The 18,942-nt window shown below is 45.4% G+C and overlaps 1 protein-coding gene and 1 pseudogene across 9 annotated transcripts in view; both read left to right on the top strand.

Moving 5' to 3' along the window:
* Positions 1-7,479: 7,479 nt before the first annotated feature.
* Rps6-ps7 (ribosomal protein S6, pseudogene 7) lies at positions 7,480-8,268 on the top strand (annotated as a pseudogene).
* A 6,857-nt stretch (positions 8,269-15,125) lies between these two features.
* The window catches only part of Acp3 (acid phosphatase 3), a 48,565-nt gene continuing 44,748 nt past the window's right edge, over positions 15,126-18,942 (top strand). For 7 of the 9 annotated variants that reach the window (XM_087563489.1, XM_087563491.1, XM_087563490.1 and 4 more), the window contains 1 exon segment: positions 15,126-15,291. Coding sequence is in view for 2 of the 9 variants with exons in the window: in NM_001134901.3 (NP_001128373.1) it covers positions 15,175-15,291 (117 nt within the window). In the remaining 7 variants the exon portion in view is untranslated. 9 annotated transcript variants of the gene reach the window in all.

Raw genomic sequence — 18,942 nt, 5'->3', positions numbered from 1 at the left:
AAGATGGCTCAGCCATTAAGAACACTTGATACCCTTCCAGAGAGTCTGAGTTTGGTTCCTAGTACATAAGGCAGGTGGCTCACAACCATCTGTAGCTCTGGCTCCAGGGGATCTGGGACCCCCGACCTCTGCAGGTGCGTGCACAAGTAGGGGTTGTTGTTTATTTTAAATTGAGACCGGGCCTATAGATGAGTGGTAGAATGTTTGCCTAGTGTGCACGAAGGCCCAGGTACACCCAGTAATACCAAGGAAACTAAGAATAGTCTAGACAGTTTGCCAGACCTCAAAGAGAAAAACAAAGAACAAAGTGTCTGTGTTTGACTGAAGTGGCTCTAAAACGTTAAGAAGAGAGGAACGCACCCGCGTGCTGTCTACAAAGGCAGAGTAAGCTTGGCTCTAAAATGGGAAAAGAAGAACCCAGAAGAGAAACTGCAGCTGAGCAGTGTGTACGGATGACTTAAAAAATCCAAAATAAGATGAGAGACCCTGGACTTGAAGTAAGATAAAAAAGTAACACCACGAACGGAGAGTCACTGGAGGACTTTTTTAAATGAATTTTTTTTTAGATTCATTTATTATATATAAGTACACTGTACCTATCTTCAGACACACCAGAAGAGGGCATCAGATCTCATTACAGATGGTTGTGAGCCACCAGGTGGTTGCTGGGGTTTGAACTCAGGACCTCTGGAAGAGCAGTCAGTGCTCTTAACCACTGAGCCATCTCTCCAGCCCCACTGAAGAATTTTGAAGTTACGATTCAGCACATTAAAGATCAAAGGGCAGTTGATGACTTATGCAGGAAGGACTGTCCATTATGTCCCAGTGCCTCACCCTATTCTAGGGCCCCTCTCTGTCCTCTTTACTGCATCGGCAGGAAAGCTTGATGCCTATATCTTTTTCTACATCTCCGTCAACCTCCCTGTGTCCTGTTCTGTCTTTAGCTAAATTCCTCCAAAGAGCTCCAAGAGTTGCTGTCTCCCACCCTCCTCTCAAATGCTTCTGTCTTTATTTCTGCCTCATTCACGGTGGACATGACTGCCTCTGGTCAAATCCAGAGGCTACTTTTCCACAACAGCCTTTCTGCAAACACTCAGGACTTTTAAAACAACCGACCAACCGACTGCTTCCTTGAAATCTCTTCCCTTTTGTTCTACGCCATTGGGCTGCCCTCCTTAACTCATTCCAAAATTCCAGACCCCTCCTCCTCTTTTTGAACCTAATACTAGAGTTCCCTGCACCCCACTTCTGGTTTTTATAAAATTTGAAAACATCAATTTGCCCATTTGAAGTGCACAATTCTATTATTTTTAATAAATGTATGACATTGAGTTTCGGTCCCCGAAATCCAGTTTTTGAATATTCCCTTACCCTAATATCTCTCTTGCTCATTCATAGCTAAGAAGTTTGGTCCCCACACTAAGCCCCAGGCACCTGACAATCACTTTCCTCTCCATTTTCACCATTGCCACGCTCTGTATAGATGACGTCATGCTACACACTGTGTGGATGACATCATCCTGTCCTGTGGCTTTGTATACTAGCCCTATGTCCAGCATAATAGATGTATGTCCTTAAAGGCAATTACTTCTCTCCTGACTCCAGACTCATATCCCAGTAGCACCGTGGACACTAATAATGTTACCGTTCCTTTTCTCCCCAAAGCCTTATGAACCACAGAGTCTTCAGGACTGGAATCTTACCCCGTGCTCATTATCTGTGTGATTCAAACAAGAAGCCTAATCCCCCCAGGATTTCCTCCTCTGTAAAATGATGGTTAAAAACAGAGATACTTGTACTGAGCCTGGTGCTCGTAACTCCTGCTCCCTGGCTGAGTTCCTGCTCTCTGCCCCATCTAGCTTCAACAGACATCAGTGCCATACAACGCTGAGGAAAGATCACAATTCAGAACCCCAAGGCACATGATTATAAATGTAAAAACCCCAAGGGTAGACATCCCAGAAAGAGCCTCGGCAGCACCTGCCTTGCAGGATTCCTGTAGCTATTAAATAAGTCGACATCTTGCCTAGAGAGCCTCTAACTGAGCAAAACACACAGTAAGCCAGTGGTTCTCAGAACGTGAGGCACATCAGAATCGGGGGAATGTTTACAAATCTGGGCGCCCAGCTCACACCAATTAACTCAAAACCTCTAAGAATTGGTTAAACATAGAGATAGGTTTTAAAAATTCTAACACATAATTTCAATGTGAGGCTAAGGTTGAGAACCAGGGTAGTAAGATTGGTTCCAGGGTATAAGCAATAAGATCGACTTGTGTCTCCAGGATCTGACATATGTGTTAGATTGCTGAATTGTTACATGGTTTCTTTTCCTTGATAAAAATCTAAATTTTATCTGGCCATGACTCAAGCGTGGAATCCCAACACTTGAGATGCTAAAGCAAGGGTCAGTTCAAGAACAGTATGGGATACAGAGTTAAAAAGCCTTGTCTTAGGGGCTGGAGAGATGGCTCAGTGGTTAAGAGCCCCGACTGCTCCACCAGAGGTCCTGAGTTCAATTCCCAGCAACCACATGGTGGCTCACAACCATCTGTAATTGGATCTGATGCCTTCTTCTGGTATATCTGAAGACAGTGACCATGTATACATATATATAAAATAAATAAATCATATATATATGTATATATATATTTGTGTGTGTGTATGTATATATATATATGGGAACAAAGAGAGAGATGAAGGAAGGAAAGGAGGAATAAGGGAGAAAATGAGGAGAGAGAAGAAAGATAGGAAAGATAGGAAAAGGAAGGAAGGAGGAAGACAAGAGTGGGAGGGAGGGGTGGAGGGACAGAAGGAGGAACAGAAAGACAGGAGGAGAATAAGAGAGTTTCATTTTGTTATGACGCCAGATAAAACCACAGGAACCTCCTCATCTCCTAAGGTTCAGTCGTGGTGAGTGACCAATCCACTAGTGGCTACTACCGACTCTCCAGTCTATCACGATTGGTTCAGGTGTGACCCTGGGATATGGTTTGGGTCAATGAAGTATGAGAGGAACGCAGTGCGGCACTCGGGGAAAAGTGTTCTCACTGAGTAAAGCAGCAAAACAGAAGGAAACACCCCACTGCCCTTCGGGCACAGCAGCTCTGCCGTGGAGTAAGAACTGCTTGGCTCTGACCTCAGATCTCGAGCTGAAGTTCTGTAGCACTGGGTAAATCTTCCGTTCCAATAGTAGGTCACAGAGCCTTTGTGATTTCCTAAAAGAATGAGTGCCTGACAGGAAGCCCTTAAAATCCATGAAGGTTCCAAGAATATATGAAAGTGGGGACTAAGCCAGAAAAAAAAAAAAACAAGACTGGAAGGTCGTGGTGTTCAGGTCCTCGTCCCCTAGACCATCGGAGAAGGAAGAGGGACTGAAGATTGGGTTGATCACTGAAATCAACCATACCCATGTAATGAAGGCTTCAAAAAACAATGAAGAAGGTCATAATTTGGAGAATCATTGAGCTGCAGTTAGTGGTTAATGCACCCAGAGGTTGGCTGGCTGGCTGCAAGGTCTTTCTTAACATCTTTTGTAATACATGGGTCAACAAGAACCATTTCCCCAAATTCCCTAAGCCATGCTAGCAAAATTAATCTGGCTGAAGGAAAGGGCCGTGGGAAGCCCTGCAATAGCAGGCTGGTCAAAAGGACAGATTGCAATCTGGAACTCCTGATCAGCATCTGGTACAGGGCAGTCTGGTGGAACTGGGCTCTTAAGCTGGTGGGGGCGCTGACACCGGGTCTAGATAGACAGAGAGTAGGAAAGGCCAACAGCCGTTCCCTGCTGCTAAGCCGCAGCAAACAAGGAACAGTCATGACCGCCATGGTTGGCAAAGATGCCATCGTTCCTAGTGGGCACCAGTTGGCCTTTCTATAGGCAGTATCAGGCCCTGTAGTTTGGGGACTCAGTCTCCAAGACTTCCCCCCCACTTCCACTGTTGGCTACAAGCCCTGCAGTTGGGATATAAACTGGAATCTCCATACTCCTATCCTCGGTTCCCATCCTGTGGCTCCAGGGGAAGACAGAGCTCAGGGGAGCTTGTTGACATTTACTGGTTTATCATTTATTGGTTTACCATTTCGAAGGACCAGAAAAAGAGCTTCGTAGAACAAAGCAAGCAGACGCTTTTGTCCCTGCACGCTGGGGTGCTGTGGCAAGGCTTCCGTGCTCTTGAAGTGGAGTTGAACCTAGAATAGTGGCAGCCATCTTGAGACCATGAACAAAACTGTTCTAAGGAGAAAGAAAAATGCCTAGGTTTTTGATGGCATGCTAGAGTCTCTAAATTAACCCTAGAATATCCTAGTCCTGGTTTATTTGCTATGTGAAAATTGAGAGGGTTCATCAAAACCCATGGTCCCGATACATCCTCTCTCTCCCTCTCCCTCTCCCTCCCCCTCTCTCTCTCCCTCCCCCTCTCCCTCCCCCTCTCTCCCTCTCCCTCTCTCTCTCAGCTCCTCCTTCCAAGCATGTTTTTCAACTCTTCCCACTTTTTATCTCCTTTAGGTCCACTTCAGTCCAAGCTACAGCCATCTGTCCCCCAGGCCACTGTTAGAACCTCCTGGCCATTTGTGATCTGGTTTCTTTGGCTCATTTCTTATATTTTCTCCGTAAGTATCAACAATGACACTTTAAGACATGGAACATCCTTGATTAGAATTCTCCATTCAGCTACCTGCTGCATGCAGAATGAGTGCAAACTCCTCGCTGTGGCAAGCAAGACCCTGTGTAGTTTGACCCCTTCCACTCTGAGTCTCATTTCCTCCTACTCTTCCCCAAGCTCACAAGTGCCCAGCCACACAGGCCTGCTCACCTGCCCTCAGATGCTACACCTCCACTCAGATATTTACACTTGTCGGTTCTCCCCATCCCCGCATGTTGGGCTCCAGCTGTCCCCGGGGTTTTTATTCATTCAGACCTCAAAGGCCGACTCAGAGAAACCCTCTCTGCCCACTCAACTAAAGTAATCCAACTTCCTGGCATCCTGCACCTTGTGACTTGTCAGGTCACCTGGTGTCATTGTCCTCAGGATAATTCCGACACACTTATTCTCTGTCTCTCCTGACAGAGAGGTGAGGTTCCCGGAAGGGTTTGTTTGCCCTAGTATTCCAAACACGAGAGCCCTCAGCGAATATTCAAGTGAACCTTAGTGGGGCAGGGGCTGCAGGGGAGTCAGGGGAACCAGGAGAACGTGCAGCACGAGCAGAGAGCCAAGGCAGAGAAATGAAGACTCTTCCTGGAAGTTTTTAACTGGAGAAGAAGCCCTTTCTTCTTCCGTCAAGATTGGACAAGTCCTGGTTGTTTCCCTTGGGATCACGGAGAGCTGGAGAAAGGAGACTGCGGAAGAAAGACGGTGACGTGGACTCTGGTGACGATGCTCTTCACTGACCTTTGCTTTGAGCAGTTAGATGAAGTAAAGGAGTCTCTCGCTTACTGTATCAGTTGCTTTTCTTCTTTTTTTAATTTTTAAAAGTGTGTTTTACTTAGCATGCATGAGCATTTTTCTTGCCTTCGTATGTATGTGTACCACATTCACGCATGCCATCCCATGTTCCAACACCGGCTGTTTCATAAGGGAAGATTTGTCCTGGAGCTAATTAACCTGTGCTGAGTCCCCATTCTTCTATCCAAGCCAAGAGGATGGGGAATGGACAGAGATGTATAATGAAGATGGCTGAAGAAGCTTCTGACGTAACAGACGGGTTCTGGAAAGCCTATCTAAATCCTGACGCCCATGGGTATCCAATAACCAAATGAGAACTAGCAGGTAGTAAAAGCTGATATTTTAGGGGTAGAAATATCGTTCGGTTGGTAGAGCCCTTGCGTAGCGTAATGAAGTCCTGGGTTCAATCCTCAGCATAGCGTAAACTGGGTGTGGAGGCTCACCCCTATGATCGTAACATTTGGGGGGGTCAAAAGCAGGAAGATCAGATGTTCAAAGTCACTCTTGGCTACAGAGTGAGTTCAAAGCCAGCCCGTGCTACGAGGGACTCTATGGCAACTCTTTAAATTGCTAGACATCTGAAGTTTTCTGATTTTGTTGAGGTTTGTAAGGTTATAGGTTGAAGTCATGAGAGGATATTTGCCACATGGTTCCAAGCATCAGATCCTTGGAGAGAAACTGCTGCAAAATGTAAGGGGCTTTGCTTTTCCACCCGGTAGTGAATGAGTGACGTTTGTTCCTGCATGGCGACTTCCATGACGACTTCAGAGCTGCAGAACGCCATCCATGTTTCCAGAACTCCTACATGATGTCACCATGAGCTCTGCTCCCTCAGGTTACTAAAACCTCTTCTCACACATTTTTTAATTAAAATATAATTACATTATACTTTCTCCTTTCCCTCTCCTCCCTTCCTCTCCTCCCAACTTCCCATACCAACTCTTTTCATGTCCCTCCACTCTCAGGTTGATAGCCTCTTTTTATTTATATATATATATATATATATATATATATATATATATATATACATACACACACACATATATATATACACACACACATATATATAGACACACACACACACACACACACACACACACACACACACACACACAAATCTCTAAATCCAACCTGCTGGGTCCATTTTCCTTCTTGGTGTGTATGTAGAAGACTGCTTTGCATTGGAGAGCCAACTAGCAGCCCATCCTTGGGAAAGGCTAATCCTCCTCTCAGATGTTTGAACTACAGTTGCCTGTAGTTCTTTGTCTACGTTGGGACGCAGTGAGAGTTTCCTCTTCCCTCTCAGCTTGTCTATTGATGTTGTCATGTGTACCATCGACAGCCATTTCTACGAGAGACTTTTCAAATTGGGTCTTGGTCTTTCCAGTCCTCTTTACCAATGCTCCCTGAACCGTAAGTGCAGGAGCTGCGATGTAGCTCTTATCAGTTGAGTCTGGGCTCCCCGTGATCCACTGATCTCTGCACTCTATCCAGTTGTAATTTCCTGTGAGGGGCTCCATCTGCTGTGAAGAGAGGCTTCTTTGACTGGGGTGGGGGGCAGGGAGGGTCAGGTAGCTACACTTATCTATGGGTATAATGATAAGGTCTAGAATGTACTTGGACCCTCTTATTATGAACAGGAAAATGTACAAGGACAGCTGTCTGTAGGCCAAGTCCACGGGGGTGGCTTGAAGTCTGCTTTGCTCAGCCTCAGAGATCAAAGCAGGCGGTTCCTTTCCACTCAGGAGCCTCAGAGCAATTATCGAACCTCTGCTTCATCTCACCCAAGCCTGCTTTCCCTTGCTGAGGAGAAGTTAGATCCTTTCATCTCAAAGGGGAACAGAAGCAGTTATGGCCAGTCTCCCAAACATTAGAGTCACAGCTGGAAATCAGAGGAAGGTCCTCCGTGAGCCATTCCCTTTGGGCACCACATTCGATGGATGTCAAAAAAAAAAAAAAAAAAAAAAACAAAAAACAAACAGAAAAAACCCTCACTATCAACATGACTGCTTTAACAAAATATTTTTTTTTAATTAATGGGTCCTCTTTCTTGCGGTGGTCAGCCATGTCAAGCTGAAGCTAAATATCTCCTCCCAGTCTCCGGTTATCAGAGGCTCACTGAAGTGAATGATGAACACAAATGTCACACTTTCTTGGAGGAACGCGTGACCGCAGCAGTAGCTGCCGATGCTCTGGGTGAAGAGCGGAAAGATTATGTGGTCAGAATCAGTGGTGGGAATGACAAAGGAGGCTTCCCCATGAAACGCGGCATCGTGATGAATGGCAGAGTGCACTTACTGTTAAGTAAGGGGCACTCTGTTACGGGCCAGGAGACGGGAGGAAGAGCCAGTCTCTTTGTGGATGCCTTGTGAATGCCAATCTGAGTGTTCTCAAGTGGGTTATTGTAAAAGCAGTCAGGTAGTCCCAGACTGGTAGACGCTAATGGGCCTCAACGGTTTGAGGCCCCAAAAGCATTAGCCAAGCCCAAAAGCTCTTCAGTCTTCTAAAGAGGATGATGTCCACCCGCGTGCTGTCAAGAACCCCTTTAAACCAAGAAGGAAAGAAGTCCAGAGACGAAGCGCCCATGAGTCAGCGTCTTGTTCCTCCACGTATCCTGCAACCCAAACGCCTACATATTGCTCTGAAGAAACACCTGAAGGAAACAAGAAGGCTGCAGAATACACCAAACTTATGGGCAAGAGAATGAAGGAAGCCAAAGAAAAACACCAGGGACAGATTCGCAAGAGTGTAGGCTGTCCTCCCTGAGGGCTTCTGCTTCTAAGCCTGAGTGCAGTCAAAAACAAGTTTTTAAGAGGGACAAATAAATGATCAGACTCTGAATATATCATCATCATCATCACCACCACCACCACCATCATCATCATCATCATAAGGGTGGGCATTTTATGGTGGGTGGGATGGCCCAGTGGGCAAAGACTCCTGCCACCAAGCCTGAAAACCCGAGGAGTTCAACCCTTGTCACCCCCTGGTGGAGGGAGAGGGCCTACAAGTTGTCCTCTGAACAAACTTTTTAAAGTTAGTTTTAAACAATCCAGGAGAAGCAGGCATCCATTTTAAGTGAAGACAGGATACACAGCGCTGACATTTTTCATTCTGTGTCTGGCACCACGAAGCCCTGGCCGGTTACGCACCTGAACTTCCTGTTTCAGAATTCCTGTGTTAGCAAGCTTTCCAGGTGATTCGTGCTTATGACCGTGCTTAAGAATTACTGAAAAGATGGCCACTGATGATGCTCTCCTGCCTTCCGGGCTGGTGCACCCAGAGAACCACACCACCACACGTTGCGGGGCCAGTGAACAAGGAAGCAACAGAGTCTCACTTAACAACGACATGGCCTGGCAGGTGACCCCAGGCCTGGATGACACTGAATTGCAGCCTCGTGAGAGGCCTCAAGCAAAGCCCTTCTTAAGCTTTCCCAGGGCTCTTGGCCCAGGGGATATGTCAGATGATAATTACAGGTCATTTGAAGCCACTAAGTTGGTTTATTTGCTTCAAAGCAGCAGACAACCTTAAGACCCTAGGTTGTCACGTACCAGTGTGGATCCTTGTTTTTCCAACTCACTCAGTCGTGATTCCCATCAGTGCTAAATCTCCACAAAGTATGGTTATTTATCAACGCACACTCCTATTTTCCTCTTTGTATGAAACAGTAGAATGTTGGCGGCACATTCAATTAGGTCCCCAAGTCCTCCTTCACTGGTTGTGTCCTGGGTCCCTTTCCTAACCACTTTATTGGCATATAATATACCTACCGTACAATCTATCCATTTGAAATGAACCTTTCAGTACTTTTAGGAAATTCGGAGCTATACACGCACCAGAGAATTGTCACAAGGTCCAAGAGACCACATGGCCTGTGGCTCTTATCCCAATATCTGACACCTCCCTCTCTTCCCCAGGCAGAAGATTAAGAAACTACTTGCTATTCCTAAGACTTCCCCATTTGAGACATTTAAGGTAAGTAGATCCTGCAGTGTGAGGTCCTTGGCGGCTGCCTTCTCAGAGAGTTCTAAGTTCCATCCACGCTGTAACAGGTATTGATGCTTTAATTCTCCACATGGCCAAAAACCACCAAATTCAAAAAAGATCTGTTATAAAACAAGTTTCCACTGGCAAGCCCCCTTTAAACTTAACGAATATAATAACTAGTTTCTTGGTAGTTTCTTTTCTCTGACTGTGCTTGCCTATGTAACAAGCTCCCTGAGGTATATATCCCTTACTTTGATGATGCTGTATGTGGGGACACTTGAGAACACTAAGTGATAAAAATGTACGTGATGTCATGGAGAGAAGAAAAGGCACATGCCTACGATCACTCACACACACACTCACACCTGCAGTCACACTCAAACACCCATACACCCTCTCACACACGTTCACATGCACTCGGACACACAGCTAGATTGAAGGCAGAACACCTATGTTAATTAAACCCATCTTACATTAAATGCTGCCTGGGAGCAGCTCATGCCAGACCAAGGTGCAGATGTAGGAACTTGCCTTTATAATTACAGTTTGCTAATCAATACTCTCATCGGCTAGAAGTCTATAAGGTGCTGGGAATCCAATAATATCATTGTGAAGACTACCAGCACCCGGACAGGTTAGGCAGCATTCCTATCTGGTGATCGACTCTAACCCACCCCCCTCCCACACACACCCATGCTATTTGCCCATCAGCAGAACATTCAAATTCAAGGCGCTTACCGCCCTTCATCCACCTAGGTCCATCACAGTCTTTCCTACACACTTTTATTCATTGCCACAGATTTATGTCTCATCACCCAAATGCCCGCCCCCATATTCTAGGTTGATTCTTCCCAGACCTTTTTTATATTTGTTTGTGTGCTTGTTCATTTGATTTTTGCGTATGCCACAGCTTGTTGTGTGAAAGCCAGAGTACAACTTCTTCCAGTCGCGTAGGCTGTGGGAACCGAACTCAAGTCATCAGGCTTGGCAACAAGCACCTTTACTCACTGGGCTATCTTCTCAGCCCATCCTCTTCTCAGCTCCTCTTCTTTAGAAACCTGGCTAGTTCAGAGGTAAAAACAACCTTGACTTCCTTCCGGATTCAGGACAACTCAAAGGTCATTAAAATACCCAGCAGGGCTGCTTAACATCCATTAACACGGCATTGCAGTCCAGCTCTCCCTCTGCCCGGACCTGATTGTTTTTCTTCCCCCTCTTCTTGTTGATCCTGAGAAGCACTTGCTAAAGAGCAGGCTGTATGCAGATTTGTATCTGAGCGGAGGCTTTCCAAAAGCCCCAACTTGTTCCAGTGATGGGACTTGCCAGAGCCACATTAACCAGAGGTTGGCATACAACATATGAAGAAATAAACAGTAGTATAGGACACAATGAGTCAGACTGTATTACGCTCTAATCATGGGAAACCACTGCTTGCTTTGACTTATAGAAAAGCATCTAATTTTTTTTTTTTACAAGCCTCACTTATAAGGCAAAAACACAGCTCTCAACTCAAAAAGGATAAGAGATTCTGGAGTGAAACATGAGTGGCCCTAGCCTGGGAATAGTTTTAGATCGCCCCAAATTCCAGGTTCCAACACGGTACCAGTTTCATGAAGTTTTATAGAAACAAAGTGAAGGAAGCCATGAATCAAGACATTTTTCAGACACCCTAGTGGGAAGATGAGGTAGGCGTCAGAGTGGAGCTGGGAAGCTTCCACTTCAGGCGTCAGATGCTAGCTGATGACAGTCTTAGCTCGTACTTTAGTGGAGGTGAGGGTTCATTTATACCTTTCAAAGGACTTACCTGACAGTCAAAGAATGTTACCTTACATCCAGAGGTCGGAAATAAATAATTGCTAACAGGGCTAACGTTAGTCCAAGATAATCCCGCTTTGACTCTGCAGCATTTCCATCGTGCACACATCAGCTCTAATCAGTCAATCATCCTTTGAAGCCACAGCTTCTATCTGGAAATCTGTCACTCATATTACTATACCCCATTAGCCCTGGTTCTTTCCAACATCTCCACAGAAGGGTCTAAGCTGTATTTGTTTGTTTGTTTCTTACTTGATGTTCTTTCAGACTCAAGTTCATGGTACTTAGGATTTTTAAGACCACATGGGACTGGAGAGATGGCTCAGTGGTTAAGAGGTCCTGAGTTCAATTCCCAGCAACCACATGGTGGCTCACAACCGTCTGTAAATGGGATCCAATGCCCTCTTCTCGTGTGCATGAAGACAGCTACAGTGTACTTGTAAAAATAAAATAAATAAATCTTTTTTTAAAAAAAGACTATACATGTACAACAATCTTTTCAAATTTTAGAAAATTATCCAATTGTATATTTCTGTACATGTATAGACTTGTGCATGAAGGAGAAGGCGCCCTTGAAGGCCAGTCATGTGGGATCCCCTGAAGATGGGAATTGAACATTTTGTTAGACCCATGTACCACTGATCCATTTATCTCTCTAGCCCAACGATTATTTTACTTGTTTTTAAATTTGTTCATTTATTAGTTGTGTATGTGTCTGTCTGTCTGTCTTTGTCACGTATGTGGGAGTACCTGTGGAGACCAGATGAGGGCATCAGATCCTCTGGAGCTGGAGTTACAAATGATTGGATACTGGGAATGGACCCGAGGTTCTCTGAAAGAACTGTAAACGCTGAGCCAGGACTCCAGCCCTCTACAGGTATAATTTAGCTGTTCTCTCCTTATAGCTTGGTGATCAAAGACTAAGATTCATAAAGACTATGATAGAAGTGAAATATAAGCCATCAGAAAATAGAAGTCAACAGAAATCGCATTTGAGATGTTTTGGTTGAAGCAGCCTTTTCTCTGGTTCTGACTTTAATAAAGCCTTGTTCTTGATGGTAGGAATAAGTTCAGAGTCACACACACACACACACACACACACACACACACACACACACAAAACCGCCACTCCAATTAAAGTGTCTGGAACCATTTAACAGTGTACTTGTGATGAGAGGGTCTGCCACTCCCAAAAGCACGAGAGCAAGCACATGGGACCTGACATTCCTTTGGTTTTTATTCGAACACATATGATGACTGTCTTTTCCCCATTGGTTGGAGTCCTACCTCACAGTCTTCCTTGATTGCTTCATCTTAAAAGGATCTGGAGGGGAGGGGTAACTGATGACATGGCTCAGCAGTTAAAAGCACTGACTGCTCTTCCCGAGGTCACAAGTTCAATTCCCAGCAACCACATGTTGGCTCACAACCATCTATAGGGGGATCTGATTCCCTCTTCAGGCAGGCAGATGTATATGCAGCAGAGCCCTCATATGCAGCAGAGGACTCATGCATTAAATAAACAAAAATTTTTAAAAACGAATCTGTGGGAACAGAATGAAGGAAAGCAGAAGGGAAGCTAAATTTGGGGGTGCAGCAGGGCCTTTGTGTTAACAAAAGTCTTAACTGTTAGGGGTGGAGGGATTAAAACATCTGCATAAAGGTTTTACAAGTTGAGGAAGATAAACACATTTTTATTCCTTGCAGTAAATGGAAGTTTTGTAGTTTTTGACCCCCAAAAAAGGCTAATATTTCACATTTCTTAAAACGTTATTGTTTGGGGAGGGCTAGAAAACCCCAAAGGAGATATCAGAGAAACTAAGGATTAGAAATGTTTACCCAGTTTATGAAACAGATAGTTCATTGAACCACAGCCTCTATCAGGAAGGGCAAAGGTCATAACTACAGGAGTTCCAGGCATGGCCCAGGTAGGGAACAAAGAAGGAGTCAGAAAGAGAACTGAGGCTGAAATCTGAGAATTTAGGATGCTCCACAGAATTGGGGATCCAGAACTAGTCAAGGGTTCCGAGCTAACGAAGCCTGTGTGAACTGTGGAGATTGCTTTCTGATACTACCTGAATACTGCAGGGATTGATACAATGTGGCAAGTCTGCGCTGGTCTGGATGTTCCAGTGATGAGTTACCTGACAGGAAGCAATCCGAGAGACAAATGCCCGGTAAGGGCTTAAGAGCTAAGGAGTTAACAGTCCGTCGTTTGGCTGGACTATACAACTAAGACTCTTTCCATCTTGACAGAACAGGAAGCCGAGAGTGAGCCGAAAGCAGTGTCCAGTTTTAAAACCTCGAGGCTTGTCCCTAGTGACCTACTTCTTGCAGAGAGGTCTCACTTCCCCAGGATTTCACAATGTTGGAAAACAGCGACGTGACACAAGCTGGGTAGCACGTGTCTAGATTCGCGAGGTTATAGAAGACATTGCAAACCACAACGCAGGGCAGTCTCTGTCTCCACCCGCTTTGCCATGCACCCGTCTCAGCCTCGCACTCGGTGAGGATCAAAATGGAACTATTTGGTAGAGAGTACAACCAGCAAAGAGAAGACCAAACGCCCCTCTAAATGCATAATCCTACCACACATACATAGATTCTTATTTCCCCAAACCGGAAGAACCACAGCTCTCCCACACACCACCTTCCTACGACCACAGGGCGATGCAACCAGCCGTCCAGGTAAGCTTGATGAAATGCTGAGGATGCTGTGGGCAAACCATTGTTCTCCTTTCGTCCTTGGCGCGGAAACGTCACAGCAGGTCGCTCCGCCCACATCACCTGCTGATCCTCCCTGTGCCTCTCCGACTGATGTTGCTTCCGGAAGTGATGAGACTGCCAGGGAGAGGGAAAAAAAGACAGAAAGCCAAGTTTCTTCAACGCATTCCATCTTCTTCCATAGAGTCCCAACGAGGTCATGGCTAGAGAGTCCAAGGTGTGTCTCCCCCAGAATGAAAGGTTCGTCACCGACGTTCCTGACTATCAACACGGCAAAGCAGTGTGGACTTCTTTGGATTTGCTTGCCTGCTCGCTTGTTTTCTGGTTTTGTTTTCTTTTTAATGTTTGTTATTAGCATGTTAGTTACACATCATAATGGGTCTCGCCGGGCCTTTTTCATACATGGACATAATGTATTTCTGTCGAATTCACTTCCAAACCTATCCAACCCTCCTTCAGTTTGCCCTAATCCTGATTGTCAGACTGATTGTCTGTCCCTTTGGTGCTATTTGGTTTTGGTTTGTGACCCAAGGAGTTCGTTCAGTCTGCGCTGTTGACGGAAGCTGGGAGTGGGGGTGGGGGACTCTGTGAACCTTTATTATTGCTTTCTAAAGGACCCAGTTTTGCAATGCTGCAAAGGATCCCAATGCTCCCAGATGCCTTAAGGCATGAAGAGAAACCTTCCGTGGGCTCTCGACCTCACTTTCCTGCCACTTTAAACCACTTTGGTTGGCTACCTGAGAGACTAAGGCCAGACACCACGTTTGGCAGGAGAATGAGCCTCATCGTGTTAACACATGCCCATAACTGAGGCTTCCTCAGACACTGAGCTGAATCCTAAACCTTCCAGAGGCAGGGAGGATTTCTTCCCAAAGGCCGAGGCCAAGCAGCAGCATCCAGCCTTGGAAGAGATAAAGACCAGCCAACGCAGAAGAGAGGGCAGGGCAGGAGCAGAGGCCTTGAGCTGTGCCTGCGCTGGGCCTCGGGGTCCTAATTGAAGTGGAGGAGGCTGATCTGAAACTCACACACGACCTGGCATTATTTGCATGCCAAGCCCTGCCCCACCCTTCTTGCAATTCTACTAGGGAAGAATGTGGCTCCGCCTTCCTGCCAATCTCTTGATTAAATAGGCACTTCCCTCCAGAAGGTTTCTGAAGTGCAGCACCTCCTACAGCTGCCACAAGCAGCTCTCTTCCCCCACCATGAGAGCTGTCCCTCTGCACCTCGTCGGGACAGCAAGCCTCACCCTTGGCTTCTTGCTCCTGCTATCTCTCCGCCTGGACCCAGGCCAAGCCAAGGAGTTGAAGTTTGTGACATTGGTAAGTACACTTTTTTTTTCTCCTCATTGTTTTTCCTGTTCACCAGAGAGTCAGAAAAACCAAATGTCACCTTGCATGTTTCCTTTCTGCTATCTGCCGAAGAGCAGGCACTGTTCAGACTCAGAAAGTGAAGACTCGCACAAGTTTGTCTTAGTGAAGATAGCAGTCTCCTTTGCTGTCGATGGTACTGTTTCTTTATAGCTGCCCTCTGGTCCAATGCCTTTAAACTGATAATGTCACTTCAGGAGAACTCTCAACGCAACGTAGGGTGCGCTGTTCAGACGCCAGGAGCTAGCCTGGCCTCTTTCCATTCAGCGATCATTAGTTTGCAAACAAAGAGCAGTCACTCTCCAAAGTTAAGTCTCTCGTGTTTATCATGACTCTGAAGTGTATGAGTTGTATGTCTGGTATCACAAAAGAGAACACAGAATTTCATAGTGACTGTTAGATAAAAGATTTAGTTGATCATTAAAACCATGCTTTTCCCTACATATGGTTAACTGTGACAAGCCTTGACTGTGTGTTGCCTGTTGTCAAGGAAAACATATATATACAGTTGGGTGTTAACATATGGGAAGGGGCTGGAGAGATGGCTCAGCGGTTAAGAGCACTCACTGCTCTTCCAGAGGTCCTGAGTTCAAATCCCAGCAACCACAGGGTGGCTCACAACCATCTGTAATGGGATCCGATGCCCTCTTCTGGTGTGTCTGAAGTCAGAGACAGTGTACTCATATACATAAAATAAATAATAATTTTTTAAAAAAATCATATGGAAAGAGCATTTTCAAAGTTAAAAGGATTCACCTCCTCTCCTCTGCAAAAGAATCAGAAACTATTTTCATTATTTAAAGAAAGGATGCTCCCTAGTTCGCACTTAAACATGATGTTCCTTTCCTGCCAACGTGAGATACTCAGGAGATTCTTTTCTTTCTACAGAAAATCTTTAATTTTACATAAATTAGGATTCTTAACCCAGTATATCTTTCCTGGCCATGAGTCAGGAAAGGAGTAGGAGAAAGCCGAAGCCATCAAGTCCTCTTCCTGGCAAACCTCTTGCCAGCTGTGTGGCTTCAGTGTTGATAAAGCAACATTACACCCTGTACCTTCTGCAGGAACACCCAAGCGACTTATTCTTTCCCTTCCACGCATGGCGTCCTCGCCAGCGAGCTCTCATTGGGAGGGATAGGGACTGTGGCCTTGTGCTCTGTCCTGCTGATCCTGTCATGCCGTGCTCAGAAACTGCTAGTCTAATGGCAGCCTTCTCTGAGACACTAGAGTGCCCCTCTGAGTTACAGCCACAGCCCAGATAACTTGCCTTGGCTATCGAAGGTTGTGGGTTTCCTTCCCCCTCCTTTCTGCCTCTCCACTCTCAGTTAAAATACGGTCAGCGACTAGCAGTTTAATTCTTACCTCAGTAAAAACCAGGCTACAAAGGTAGCTAGCTGTCTTACAACTCAAAAGTTGACCAATACTGCATAAAGCAAACATTAACTATGTTTTCTACTGTGGCTTCTTCCTATGAATGCTCAATGATGGGCAATTTAATGCAACTTCCTTGGCCTCTGACAAAACAACTTCTCTCTGATGATATCAGCCAGAAGCTCTCGCTTTCTTATTTTGATTGATTATAGTGACTATTGTATATAAATAGTTACCTTGAACATTCAGAGAAATCCTCAGATTATTAAGAGAACAAATAAAAAAAATGCCTAGTCTGGAGTGGGGGTGCATGCCTTTAATCCCAAGCCAGCCTGATCTACATTGTGAGTTCCAGGTAATACATACCCAAAAATCTAGTGACCCCATCACTCAGGAGGTAGATGCAGAAGGATCAGAATTTCTTCATAGCCAGTGCCAGACCAGCCAACCCGGCCTACATGAGATGCCGTCTCAAAAAAATAGAAACAAAAACAGACAAAAACCCACCAAACTTATTCCTACTTTCAAGATGGAGACACAAGTAAAAGTGGTTAGGCAAGTTGATGACGTTTGCAGAGGTAGAAAAGGTCTTGAACCTGCGCTACTCCGACCGTGTTTTTGTTGAGTGCGTATACCCCAGAACCTGGAGCTAGTCTGAGGTGATTGCGCAGTTTGTCAAACTACCCTGACTCAGATGCTGTAAATCATTTCCTTGTTTTCCTCCATAGTCCAAGAAAAATAAATCTCTAATTCTGAAAAGCTATTTTTGGCTGTAAGGAAGGGAGACTGCCCCTGGTTCTTAGTCTTGCCTGTGAACAGTCAATCGCCCATGGTTATTTTAATGGTTATTTTATTTTGGTTGATTGGTTGTTTTCTGTAGTGCTGGGGGTGGGGTGAACCTAAGGTCTCTTGCATCGATCCTAAGCTCATACATGCAAGGCAAGCAACCAGAAAGCATATGTCCTCAGCCCAGCACTACATCAGACACACACATACCGAGGAGCATACGTAGAAGTCAGAGGACAACTTCTAGGAGTTGATCTCTCTTTCCCACACCGAGTTCCAGGATGGAAGTCAAGCGTCAGGTTTGCACAGCGAGCACTATTGAGCAGTTCACCGTTTACCAGCCCTACAGGATCTCTTGTGGGGTTTTTTGTTTGTTTGATTGATTGATTGGTCAATTGATTGACTGATGATTGATTTGGGGGTTTTGGTTTGTTTGTTTTTGTTTTGTGAGACAGGATTTCTTTATGTAGTCCTGGCTGTCCTGGAACCCACTCTGTAGACCAGGATGGCCTCAAACTCAGAGACCCACCTGCCTCTGCCTCCCAATTGCTGGGATTAAAAGCGAGCGCCACCACCCTGATATGACACATGATCTTTTAAAACAAAAATCAGATTCCGCCCCCTCAAAAAAGTAGTTCCCATGAAATTGTGTTTTGACCTCTTATTAATAGTTGGATGGGAAAAACATGAACTCTGTTATGGGTTTAGATGTGTTGAAAGAGTCTCCTTAAAGTGTTTAATGAAGTGCATCTTTATAGATTTCAAGAAAGGAATCTACTTGCAAACTGCTTCCTGGGGCGACTATGGCATCCACCTCCCCAGACCGTCTGTAGAGAATTGGTCTTTTCGACTTTGTAGAGAGAAGTAGTGAGGCCAAGAGTCTCAGTGTATGCATCAGCCTGCTGTGGTAATTATCACTCAGGGTCACTCTGGCTTACCCCACCCACCCCAGCCCAGCCCCTCCACGTATACCTACTGAACTCCTGCACATGTTTTTACAATAGTCTCATGTATCGTGTTATCCCACCAGAAAGAGACAAGGCCCGTCATAAACCATCTCCCCCTTCAGCCAGAGAAAAACCACAAGTCAGGTGATCTCAGACAGACAAAAATTCTATGTTGTTCCTCTGGGCCTTTATAAAGAAATGACTAATGACTCACAATGCTTCCTTTTATTCTTCATGGATGACCTTATTTCTGCAGGGTTTTACCTGAGTCATGGTATGTTCTTGGCTCAAAGAGCCTCCGAGCCCTGTGCACATTGTCTCTTCAGAAGGCTGAGTAACCTCCCTATCAAGGCTGGACCTGGGCATGATGTTAGTCTCCAAGACTAACCCATCTCCTTTACTCGCTCTCTTCAAGGGTTAGCAGTCAACCCCATAGTTAGTTTTCTAATGCACTTCCCTAGAATAGATATTGAAGGCGATACCTAGAAAAGCACAGATT

Source organism: Rattus norvegicus, chromosome 8 (assembly GCF_021556685.1).
Source record: "Rattus norvegicus strain SHRSP/BbbUtx chromosome 8, alternate assembly SHRSP_T2T, whole genome shotgun sequence".
Taxonomy (NCBI): domain Eukaryota; kingdom Metazoa; phylum Chordata; class Mammalia; order Rodentia; family Muridae; genus Rattus; species Rattus norvegicus.
This window is presented reverse-complemented; position numbering and strand designations above follow the sequence as displayed.